Here is a 13,388-nt window from a genome sequence, read left to right on the forward strand (position 1 = left end):
GCAGTTTGGTTACATCGCACATGGATTAGCTCTGTCAATGTTGTGGCCCTGAAGAGCAAGTTGAAAGAGAGATGACTTTGAATATTCCCACTCGAAACGACAAATTAAATAAGTGAAACAGTTGCAATTCAAAACAGAAAACAGAAATATTGAAAAGTGACAGTCTACTTTGGATTGTATGCAAAACTGTGGACACATTGTGAGGTCCGTATATAGTATTTTTTGAGTAGAAAAAAGAACCCATATTTTGATTAGCTAACTATCTCATGAAGGCTCGAAGACATGTCCATCTGTGGTCATTCCGAGCCTCATTACTGTGTTGGTTATTTGATGCTGCTGCTTAACTTTGTTCTCTGTCTTTTTCTTCATCAATCCATCATTGCCTAAAATGTCTGCATTCTCCCGTCATCTATCTACTCTCCTGTGTCTAAACTCTTGACACTTTGTCCTCATCCTCATGATGCTATTTCTCCCCTGTCTCTTTACAATCTCACATTTCTCTCCCACTTTCTTCAACCCTTCCCTTGCGCTTCCTCTCTTCTTCATCCCGTCAACCCTTTCTGAGTTTCCTTGTTCCTTTCCTGACCCATAACTCATTGCTCACTTTACACCCTCCATCTCCTTCGATCTTTTGTATGTCGCCTGCAGTTTTGGGGACGCGTCCCCACTGTCCACAGCGTCTACTCTGGAGCACATCGCACCCGCTGCCTGCCGTCCTCGGCCACTCGTCAGACAGCAGAGCCTCCAGCAGCCCCTGACCCCCCGGCCCCCTCCGCCGCCCAACGACCCCCCTGCCACCTCACAGAGCCTGGGGCAGTTACACAGCAGCTCCGGGGGCGGCGGGGGGCAGCGGGGGGGTACAAGGCCGGGGGCAAGGGGCAGCCCAGCCGCACCCGGGGCATCTCGCTACAGAGCTGGCGCAGGGACACGGTCCCGCTCCAACCCGGGCAGCTGGGATCACATGATGGGGCAAATACGCACCAGGGGCATGGACGTCAAATCTTTTCTGTGAGTATTTAATCCACTTCATTCAACCTGTTTACAACCATGAGTTATGGCAATGGACCAAGTGCTGAATTCAGGTTGTACACTAAACACGCATGTGTTTACCATGGGATGAATAACCACCTAATAAGCCATCAAAGTCAGTAGGAGAACTCTAGTGTTGCCCAGTGAGAGACTAAACATCTTTAGTTTTCCAAGGTTATGGGCATTCTTCTGCTATCTGCTAAACTTGTATGTTCCTCATTATCAGGAGATTGGCATGGTAATGCAATGATTGCAAAATATTTTACTTTTAGAAACAGGTCTTTTAGAAATATTCAATTGTTTGTCAATTACTTTTTGAATTGTCCATCTTGAACCCAGATTCAGTTTCTTTTGCTCTAAGAGATTGTATCATACCATGTTTACCCCACCATAGCATTATACTGTGGTTTTTTTTTTGTGATCACATGCAGAACCCTTCTTTCTCAAAACATAACGATGATTTTTTTAGTTTTGCCTGAAGGGTGAGGTGTAAGGTATCAGATTTGTTGCAATCCAGAAAGATAAGTACATAAGTACATAGTTGCCTAGCACCACTTTGTAAGAGGAGGTTTGCTTTATAAGCAGGGTTGCCAAGTTCAACATATAATGCCACTCGAGTGACTTGCTAAATTGTCTTGTCTTGTTGGGTTCCAGATCAGAAGCTGGCAAGCTTTCCAAAAAATAAAAAAATAAAAACCACAAAAAAAAAAAAGAATACTCCATCTGCTGTTTTCTGTGTTTGTTTTCATTTAAAAGGCATTATCTGTTCATCCTTCACTGCATTTGATCTATTTCATTACCCTCGTAAGCCACAGCGGTCATTCATGGATACAGATATAACAATAACACAATATTCTTTTTTTTGTTGTTTTTTCATTGTGTACTATGTTGCTGTTTACACCACCCTGCTGTAAATGAAAGCTTAGTCTTATTAGGCTTGTCACTGTTTAAATGAAAAGAATGAACAAAAGCATTGTATTAGTATTGTGCTCACAGCGTATGCACATCCATGCCATCTGTACTGCCCTCTGCCTGTCACTATCGTTAGTGTTTGTGTTCCCCTGTAGTCCATGAATATGCATTTTAGCATGTGTATGTTGTGACTGGCATGCATTACACAGACGCCCTCTAAGATACACATTTACACCCAGCGTATCCGCATAGTGTGGCTTCTGCACAATTTATAATGTCATGTTTCCTACAACAATTGAGTCGCACTCCCATGTCCATTTTGTCCTTTGCACCTGTAGCATCGTGCAATCTTTACAAATCAGGCACAGATGAATGATATTTGACTTTACACTGATATTCTATTTTTGTTAAATTTTTACTCAGCCATAGGTGGTGTGTTGCCCAGTGCTGAGTTGATCCATCTCGCAGTCTGACTTAGCACTAATCTGATTAAACGCACGCACATTTAATAGCAGATTTGCGACACATATGTGGCCTCGTATATTAAAATTTTTTAAAAAAGGGTGGTATTATCGACCTCCTGTTAGTGTTCTGCTAGATAACCTCAAGTGAACGGCAGTTTAAAATTATTCCATTTCAAATGGCAGTTTAAAATTATTCCGGGCAGGTAGAAAGTAAAGTTTCTGCTAATGTTTGCTTCCTAAACCTTTGTCAGGTTTACAGTCTGGAGCTATTGACAGCAAATGTTCTATCATTGAAAGCTAGCCTTGTCACATTGCTTTATACCTCTGTAGTAGTGTCATTCATTTATACCTCTGTCAAAGTGCATTAGTAATTTTTTTATTACAAGATTTTCCCCTAGAATGCTGGGAAGATGAGCAACTTGAGTATTTTTTCCTGTTAGCATAATAATTTGGCTATAGCTACTCAGCCATGCGCTCTCTACCTTGGGGCCATGCACTTCAGGAGCGCTGAGTCTTATTTCTCTGACATGCCCTATGATGACATGCTCAGCTGGCAGACTTGAACCATGGCTCAGATTCAACTAGGGTTCAAGCACCTAAATAGCTATCTAGTCACAAATCCCCCACTTTTAAGGTTAGGGAGCTTGCTCATGAGTATATGTGCTCTGCCGTGCACTGCGCTACATTGAATGACTCTGTCTCTGAGGACTTTCCATGCTGTCAATTGTTTTGACTAAATATGTTAGAGAGTTACATATTAGCTGTCCTGGTGTGCCAAGGTTGCTGATATAAATCAACACTGTGTGTTTATGTTACAGTCTTAGTATCAGTGCATGCAGCTGCTATCAGACACAATGGTGATCTCCTGTTTTCAGCATCATTACCCTTCTTCAGCTGATTGTCACAGATTTCAGGAACAGCAGGCAGACAAAAGAAAAGAAAAAATCAGTCCGTGACACTGCAATATAGTACACTCACACTGTGATGAACTGTAGATCACCACATTAAGACAGTGCAGTTTTCATTTTAAACACCCCAAATTTGCTGGAAGTAAGTTTCCCCTACAGGCTGACAGCGATTTTCAGGTGAAAGTTTGTGCAAGGTTAAAAGCTTTTTTTGTACAAAATTTTAAAAATGTATTATTATTATTATTATTATTATTATTTTATATTTTTGACTATAATAAACACCAGTGTAGTATTATATCCTGCAAACTGTACTGTACTTTATGTAAAAGGGCTGTACACACTCATCAAAAAGCAATGGTGGATGAAGCACTTTTGTACGTTGCTCTGGACAAGGGCGTCTGCTAAATGCCGCAAATGTAAATGTAAGTGCACTAACCATGTATTTGAGTTAAAGTAGAGATACACTAAGTAAAATATTACTTCAGTAAAAGTAAAAGTGCTCCCTTTAAAGTTTTACTTGAGTTAAAGTACAAAAGTATTTTCCATCCAATATACCGAAGTATCCAAAGAACTATGATTAATTATTGCTATAATGTTCCTATTATAAATTTTGCACAAACTTTGCTTAATCAACTCAGTTTATGTGAAAAGATTCTAATGTTACTTTTAACACACCAATCTATTAATTGTAGCTAATTTGCTAGTTGGTTTCACTTTATGAGTGTTGACGTGATTGACAGGTGATTTTTAGCCTTTGAGCAGTGATAGTAGTGCCTTTAGCAGTGATCAGGCTTTAGCAGTATTTTTAGCAAATTTAGTGCGTGCCTCATGTCAATGTATGCTCCATTATCTGTGAAAATGCTTCAATACTGAAATAATATAACAGGAACAATATTATATAATAATAGGAACATTACAGAAAAGAAAATGCTTTTATTATATTATTATTTCTGCTTGTTCTTCTTTTGGCTATGGTGTCTATCACAGCCCAGAGAACTGTGAAATTTTCTACACTAATTGGGGAGGGTCTAAGGAAGAGCACTACAGATACAATATTTGCTTTGAGGATGTTGATGGAGAAGTATAGAGAAGGTTAGAAGGAGTTGCATTCTTTGTTTGTGGATCTAGAGAAAGCGTACGGCAGTGTGCTAAAAGAGGAGTTGTGGTATTGTATGAGGAAGTCAGGTGTGGCAGAGAAGTATGTGAGGGTGGTGCAGAACATTAATGAGGACAGTGTGACAGCAGTGACAGTGTGCAGTATGAACGACAGATTGGTTTAAGGTTGAGGTGGCACTGCATCAAGGATCAGCTCGGAGCACTTTCCTGTTTGCAGTGGTGCGATGCGTCACAACGCTTTGGGAATGCTTTCGCGTTTTCCGCGCTCTGAATCACGTGTGTAATCTGGCCAATGGAGAGATGCAACCAGGAAGCACAATCAGGAAGCATAAAACATGCATGCGGTGAAGCCGACGCTAGCTCCTAAAAGGAGAAGGAATTGCAGCATGGATGCAAGGAGTGTGGCTTGGAGACGCAGCGTCCCGTTCCCTCAGGCAACTAGGGTTACAGACATAACCTAGAGACGTTCCCTTTCAGGAACACAAGCTGCATCGCAAGGCTTTGGGAACGAGAGTCCGGTTCTGAAACAGGTGAAAACCTGGCCAGAAGGAGCTACTTCTGCTCTTCAGGACTGTTTTGAGTGCACTGACTGGGACATGTTTAGAGAGGCTGCAACCTCGGCGATTCCATCAACTTGGAAGAGTACACATCATCAGTGACCTGCTACATCAGCAAGTGCGTTGACGATGTGACCATCTCCAAGTCCATCACTACACGCCCAACCAGAAGCCGTGGATGACTGCAAATGTGCGCTGTTGAAACAAAGAGACTCTGCCTTCAGAACAGGGGACAAGGCGGCCTTAAAACAGCAAGGGCCAAACTGTCTCGTGCTATCAGAGAGGCGGCGCGCACGCGAAGAAAATCCACGACCACTTCCAGGACAGTGGAGACACTCGGCGCATGTGGCAGGGCATCCAGGCGATCACGAATTACAAGACCACATCACCTGCTTGTGACCGTGACGCCTCCCTCCCAGATGCGCTGAACGACTTCTACGCCCGGTTTGAGGTACAGAACAATGTGGTGGCGAGGAAGACCATCCCTCCTCCCACTGACCAGGTGCTCTGTCTAACCACAGCTGAAGTGAGGAAAACTCTATGCAGAGTTAACCCACGGAAGTCTGCTGGACCTGACAACATTCCTGGCAGAGTGCTCAGGAATGTGCAGAACAACTAGCAGATGTCTTCACTGACATCTTCAACATCTCCCTGAGCAGTAACGTTGTTCCCACGTGCCTCAAGACAACGACCATCGTTCCTGTGCCAAAGAAATCGACTGTCTCCTGCCTCAATGACTATCGTCCCGTCGCGCTCACTCCCATCGTGATGAAGTGCTTCGAGAGGCTTGTCATGAGGCACATCAAGACACAGCTTCCACCCTCCCTGGACCCAATGCAGTTTGCGTATCGTCCAAACCGTTCCACGGACGATGCCATCTCCACAACCCTTCATCTGGCCCTCACCCACCTGGATAACAAGGACTCATATGTACGAATGCTGTTCATTGATTTCAGCTCAGCATTCAACACAATCATTCCTCAGCACCTGATCGAGAAGCTGAACCTTCTGGGCCTGAACACCTCTCTGCAACTGGATCCTGGATTTCCTGACTGGGAGACCTCAGGCAGTCCGGATCGGGAACAGCATCTCCAGCACCACCACACTGAGCACTGGAGCCCCTCAAGGCTGTGTGCTCAGTCCACTGCTGTTCACTCTGCTGACTCACGACTGTGCACCAACGCACAGCTCGAATCATATCATCAAGTTCGCTGATGACACGACCGTGGTGGGTCTAATCAGCAGGAACGATGAGTCAGCATATAGAGAAGAGGTGCAACGGTTAACTGCCTGGTGTGGAGCAAACAACCTGTCTCTGAACGTGGACAAAACGAAAGAGATGGTTGTGGACTTCAGGAGAGCACAGAGCGACCAATCTCCACTGATTATCGATGGATCCTCTGTGGAGATCGTCAAGAGCACCAAATTCCTTGGTGTTCATCTGGCGGACAACCTCACCTGGTCACTTAACACCAGCTCCATCACCAAGAAAGCCCAGCAGCGTCTATACTTTCTAAGAAGGCTGAGGAAAGCCCACCTCCCTCCCCCCATCCTGTCCATGTTCTACAGAGGGACCATTGAGAGCATTCTGAGCAGCTGCATCACTGCCTGGTTTGGGAATTGCACCGTCTCGGATCGCAAGACCCTACAGAGGATAGTGAGGACAGCTGAGAAGATCATCGAGTCTCTCCCTCTATCATGGACATTTACACCACACGCTGCATCCGCAAAGCACACAGCATTGTGGACGATCACACACACCCGTCACACACACTTTTTACACTTCTATCATCAGGAAAACGGTTCCGAAGCATTCGGGCCGTCACATCAAGACTGTGCAACAGTTTCTTTCCACAAGCCATCAGGCTTCTCAACACAAAGAACTGAACAGAACTCACACACACTCACACACACTCACTTACACACGCACACACACACACACACACTCACTGTGTGTTACTGTTACTGAACTGAACTGTACAACCTGGACTAAACACATTCATCACTCATCTCGATCCACTCCATCACCATTTATATATTTATTATTATTTATACTATATTCAGTACAATGTTTACATGCTGTTTTTGCACCTTTTATACTACAGTAGAATGTTTACATGCTGTCTTTGCACCTCCTTGCTGCTGTTTTTGCACCTTTTATACTACAGTAGAATGTTTACATGCTGTTTTTGCACCTTTTATACTACAGTAGAATGTTTACATGCTGTTTTTGCACCTTTTATACTACAGTATAATGTTTACATGCTGTTTTTGCACCTTTTATACTACAGTAGAATGTTTACATGCTGTTTTTGCACCTTTTATACTACAGTAGAATGTTTACATGCTGTTTTTGCACCTTTTATACTACAGTATAATGTTTACATGCTGTTTTTGCACCTTTTATACTACAGTATAATGTTTACATGCTGTTTTTGCACCTTTTATACTACAGTATAATGTTTACATGCTGTTTTTGCACTACATTGCTCTTTCTGTTTGTATTTTCTCCTGGGTATAGTTTTTACATTTCTCCTCACACAGTACTGTATATTTAAGTATACAGCAGGTTTACTAGTCGGCGCTCTACTTGGTTTTTGTCTTTTGTCTTGTCTTGTGTTGTCTGTCTGCACTCTGTCTGTCTGTACTGTTCTTTTGTTTGCACTGTTTGCACCAGGCTGCACTCGATGCACTTTATGTTGTTTTGTTGTTTTGTGTAGCACCAGGGTTCCGGAGGAACGTTGTTTCGTTTTACTGTGTACTGTGTACCACTGTGTATAGTAAAAATGACAATAAAAGCCACTTGAACTTGAACTTGAACTTGAACCATGCAACAGTGACCAGTCCCTGCCTAGTGTGTAAGAGCACAGATAGAGTGGCTCTAAGGTCAAAGTTATAGAACCTGACGAAGATCAGCCTGGTGGACAACCCGCAGCATTGCAAATGTCTTGGAGTGGGACTCCAGAGGACCAGGCTGTAGAGGCTGCCACACTCCAAGTGGAGTGAGCCTTGACCCGAAGGGAGCAGGAGACCAGACCAGACCAATCTACCTACTGAGAGGGACCGCAGCAGACAAACAGCTGCTCTGACTTCCTCCACAGTCTGTCCTGTGGACAGTGCAAGCACTGGACAGCCAGTTAGCTTCTCCTGGTCAGAGGCTTGAAAAGAAGGAGGATAGAATGCCTGCAACACAACAGGTCATGGGGAACCAAGGGCACCATAACATTTCAGGGTCAATGGAGACAACCCTAAGGCAAACTGCTCCTGCAGGAACTCCAGCACTGACGATGGGCCATGTCAGCCTGTATAGGGGGCGAGATCGCAGACCCCTGATGATTGATATAAGAGATCATCGATGTGCACATGGCGATCCCTCAAGTCTGGGAGGAAGTGTTTCAGAGCCGGAAACATTGCTAGCATCTCCAGGCAGTTTAAGTGCTGAGTGAGATGGAGCCCGCTCCACTGACCTTGGGTGGAGCAGCCACTCATGACCATTCCCCACTCTGTGAGGAAGCATCCGTTGTTAGCATTACGCAATGACAAGGAATTGCAGCATGGATGCAAGGAGTGTGGCTTGGAGACGCAGCGTCCCGTTCCCTCAGGCAACTAGGGTTACAGACATAACCTAGAGACGTTCCTTTCAGGAACACAAGCTGCATCGCAAGGCTTTGGGAACAAGAGTCCAACCATGCAACAGTGACCAGTCCCTGCCTAGTGTGTAAGAGCACAGATAGAGTGGCTCTAAGGTCAAAGTTATAGAACCTTGACGAAGATCAGCCTGGTGGACAACCCGCAGCATTGCAAATGTCTTGGAGTGGGACTCCAGAGGACCAGGCTGTAGAGGCTGCCACACTCCAAGTGGAGTGAGCCTTGACCCCGAAGGGAGCAGGGAGACCAGACCAGACCAATCTACCTACTGAGAGGGACCGCAGCAGACAAACAGCTGCTCTGACTTCCTCCACAGTCTGTCCTGTGGACAGTGCAAGCACTGGACAGCCAGTTAGCTTCTCCTGGTCAGAGGCTTGAAAAGAAGGAGGATAGAATGCCTGCAACACAACAGGTCATGGGGAACCAAGGGCACCATAACATTTCAGGGTCAATGGAGACAACCCTAAGGCAAACTGCTCCTGCAGGAACTCCAGCACTGACGATGGGCCATGTCAGCCTGTATAGGGGGCGAGATCGCAGACCCCCCTGATGATTGATATAAGAGATCATCGATGTGCACATGGCGATCCCTCAAGTCTGGGAGGAAGTGTTTCAGAGCCGGAAACATTGCTAGCATCTCCAGGCAGTTTAAGTGCTGAGTGAGATGGAGCCCGCTCCACTGACCTTGGGTGGAGCAGCCACTCATGACCATTCCCCACTCTGTGATGGAAGCATCCGTTGTTAGCATTACGCAATGACAAGGAGCGCCCTGAAAGGGCCTGTGAGACAGGAACGCAGGTTCTTTCCACACATCTAAGGCTCAAAGGGCTTGTCTCTAAACCACCACTGAAGAGGTTTCATGTGCAGGTGGCCAAGCAGAATCTCATTAGACACTGCTGCAATGATCGTAACCGGCCTCTGGAACTGATTCAAAGTGAGTTACTGGCCTTCTTTCACTTTCGTGACTTTCTCTTCTTGGCGTATAGTCTTAACCCCAGCTCCTTCATACAGGCAAGAATGACATCTCGATGGCGGAGTGCCAGAAGCTCTGATCAAGCTAATATCAACCAGTCATCGATATAAAGAAAGGGACAAGCCCGTCTCCAAGCCCCTCTGCCAGATCCGCCTGCAAGCCCCACGACATCTGATGCCGCCTCGCCTCAGCAACAGTGGGGCCAGAGCCGCGAGGGAGAGCGCCCTCCTCAGAGAGCACTCTCTGTGAGCAGAGCGTCCACAACGACATGCAAACACAAATTGCATGTGTTGTTTTCCTCAGGAACCGACCTAACATGCTCCGCTCAACGCAGCTTGAGTTCCTGAAAGGGAACTGCTATGTTGTATGGTTTAGAGACAGTGGCGTTGACTAAAGGACAGGGGGTGGAGCTGGAGGTGGAAGAGCTGAAGATGCTAAGATTTTCATAGGGAGTGATAAGGATGAGTTACAGTTAGTGGGTGAGTTTTGTAAAATGAGTTTAGGACGTTTTAGAGACAGGTGAGAGAGGCTAGATTCAGATGGTTTGGACATGTGCAGAGAAGAGACATGGGGTATATCGGTAGGAGAATGCGGAAAAGAGAAATGCCAAGCAGGAGGTTTATGGATGTGCTGAGGGAAGACATGCAAGTAGTTGGTTTGAAAGAAGCAGATGTAGAGGACAGGGGGTATGGAGACAGATGATTCGCTGTGGCGACCCCTGACGGAAGCAGCTGAAAGAAAAAGAAGAATAAGCAGGAAATGAAGTGCAAAACCTTGAAAGAAGGCTTCCTGATTAAGTGCAGTGTCCCAGGGGGAATCTTAGCACCTCTCATGATTTTCTCATTTTACACTTTTTTTTACCCAAAGGAGGGATTATAAGTCTGGTTTTGAACTCCTCTAAATGTTAGATCTTTGTCAATACAGCTTGTTAATTCCCGTATTATTTACGAGGTGGTTTTACTGAAACATTTCCATAGCAATAAAATGAACAAAAAAAAAAAAATGTTTCCCAAAGATGTCGTTTATGAAGCAGATCTAATTTAAAGTTTGCATGGTGATAAATTTGAGGTTTTACTAAATTGTTTAAACAATTGCATGATAATTCATACAAAAAAATAAATGGTCCCTGGACACAATCTTTTGTTGTGTAGTTTAAAATTACATTTATATTGCGATTTTAATTCTTCTAGCCCCTTTAGCCAGACACAGTTGTTTTTCTCAGAATGTTTCAAACTCTTACAGTTCTGCCTCCCATGCCTCCTACCTAGCGCTTATTCCTGTGCAGTCTGACACCAAACTCTGAGCTGAGGAAGTAAGCGCCTAGCATAGAAACCATTCCTCCTGTTTTTAGCTTTGTGCCATTCTATTTATATATACACCATTTTTATGTGTCCTCATGTCCGGATCCACATAAACAAGTTAGTTTTGAGGTATTACACGGTCGATGAGTTCGGCATGTGGCGTGTGCATTGCAGGACATCTTGGCTGATTGATTGTTTTGCAAATTGCCTTGGAACACTTATCTGGAGAGCAGAATCATAGAATTGGCTTCTTCATGAAGGATCCACGCGATGCTGCCTTTGAGTCTTTTCCCCAAAAATTCATCATTTACTAATTTTTAAAAGAGTGCTTATCTAATGCTGCTTTTCAGATGGAACATTCCTTTTGTGTGTTATAATAATAATAATAATAATAAATTTAAAAATGCTTAACATATTGGATTATTGATAGTGAGTGAATAAGACCGAAAAACAGCAGGACAGAAAGGCAGCAAGAAAAGGAGGACGGGTCTGAGGAAAGAGTGAGTCACTACACTGCTTGAGGGACATCAGGAGCTTCGGGGCTGTGCCAGCGTGTGTGTGTGTGTGTGTGTGTGGGTAGGTAGGTTGTGCATTACATATTGAATATTTTTTAAATGAGTCACTAAGGAGAACTAATTGATATCAGTAACTGCACCGTCATTCCTTTTATTTAGTTCCTGTTGATGGCTTTTTGCAATTACAGACCACAAAATTAAAATGTGCAAATCAAACATGGTCAGCGGTGGCATGGTGCAGCCGGGGGCTCAGCTTGGGCACTGATGCCATCGGCTAACTACTCCGGACTATGCTTGTGCGAACAACGCATTGTTTAAGTCCAGTTGGTTCATTAAAGCACTTAATCTACTTCAGGGTTACAGTTTTGTTTTTTCTTTTCTTTTTTTGAATGTCAAGTCAAGTCATAAGGCTTTTATTGTCATTTCTACTATATACAGTGGTACACAGTACACAGTAAAAATGAGACAACGTTCCTCCGGAACCCTGGTGCTACACTAAACAACAACAAGCTACATAAAGTGCATCGAGTGCAACCTAGTGCAAACAGTGCAGACGAAAAACAATACAGACAAACAGTGCAGACAGAAAACAAAAGACAACACAAGACAAGACACAAAACCTGAGATAGCACCGACTAGTAAACCTACTGTATACTCTGAATATACGATACTGTACGAGGAGAACTGTATGTGAATATAAACAGACACAGTGTAGTGCAAAAAACAGCAGCAGTCAAGTGGTGCAAAAGACAGCATGTATACAGTGTAGTACGGTAGAGTATAAATAATAATAAATAAATGATGGTGGAATGGGCTGAGATGAGTAATGAGTGTGTGTCAAGTGTTAAATTCTGTGTATTGAGTAGCCTGATGGCTTGCGGGAAAAAACTGTTGCACAGTCTGGATGTGGCGGCCCGAATGCTTCAGAACCGTTTTCCTGATGGCAGGAGAGTGAAAAGTGTGTGTGACGGGTGTGTGGGGTCGTCCACAATGCTGCTTACTTTGCGGATGCAGCGTGTGGTGTAAATGTGCATAACAGAGGGGAGAGAGACTCCGATGATCTTCTCAGCTTTCCTCACTATCCTCTGTAGGGTCTTGCAATCCAAGACAGTGCAGTTCCCAAACCAGGCAGTGATGCAGCTGCTCAAGATGCTCTCAATGGTCCCTCTGTAGAACATGGTCAGGATGGGGGGAGGGAGATGAGCTTTCCTCAGCCTTTTCAGGAAGTATAGATGCTGCTGGGCTTTCTTGGTGATGGAGCTGGTGTTGAGTTACCAGGTGAGGTCATCCGCCAGATGAGCACCAAGGAATTTGGTGCTCTTGATGATCTCCACTGAGGATCCATCAATAATCATTGGAGATTGGTTGCTCTGTGCTCTCCTGAAGTCCACAACCATCTCTTTGGTTTTGTCAACGTTTAGAGACAGGTTGTTTGCTCCACACCAGGCAGTTAACCGTTGCACCTCCTCTCTAGATGCTGACATGTCGTTCTTGCTGATTAAACCTACCACGGTTGTGTCATCGGCAAACTTGACGATGTGGTTCGAGCTGTGCATTGCTACACAGTCGTGAGTCAGCAGAGTGAACAGCAGTGTGGTGGTGCTGGAGATACTGTTCCCGATCCGGACTGACTGAGGTCTCCCAGTCAGGAAGTCCAGGATCCAGTTGCAGAGGGAGGTGTTCAGGCCCAGTAGGCTCAACTTCTCGTTCAGGTGCTGAGGAATGATTGTGTTGAATGCTGAGCTGAAGTCTATGAACAGCATTCGTACATATGAGTCCTTGTCGTCCAAGTGGGTGAGAGCCAGATGGAGGGTTGTGGAAAAGGCATCGTCCTTGGAACGGTTTGGACAATATGCAAACTGCATGGGGTCCAGGTAAGGTGGAAGCTGGGTCTTAATGTGCCTCATGACGAGCCTCTCGAAGCACTTCATCACGATGGGTGTAAGCGCGACGGGACGATAGTCA

General features: G+C 44.7%; 1 protein-coding gene across 4 annotated transcripts in view; it reads left to right on the plus strand.

Moving 5' to 3' along the window:
- The window catches only part of syt7b (synaptotagmin VIIb), a 142,349-nt gene that overhangs the window by 101,247 nt on the left and 27,714 nt on the right, over window positions 1-13,388 (plus strand). For all 4 annotated transcript variants that reach the window (XM_046857440.1, XM_046857441.1, XM_046857442.1 and 1 more), the window contains one exon: window positions 649-1,008. In XM_046857440.1, the coding sequence (XP_046713396.1) occupies window positions 649-1,008 (360 nt within the window). The remainder of the gene's footprint in view (window positions 1-648; window positions 1,009-13,388) is intronic.

Source organism: Silurus meridionalis, chromosome 9 (genome assembly GCF_014805685.1).
Source record: "Silurus meridionalis isolate SWU-2019-XX chromosome 9, ASM1480568v1, whole genome shotgun sequence".
NCBI classification, from domain to species: domain Eukaryota; kingdom Metazoa; phylum Chordata; class Actinopteri; order Siluriformes; family Siluridae; genus Silurus; species Silurus meridionalis.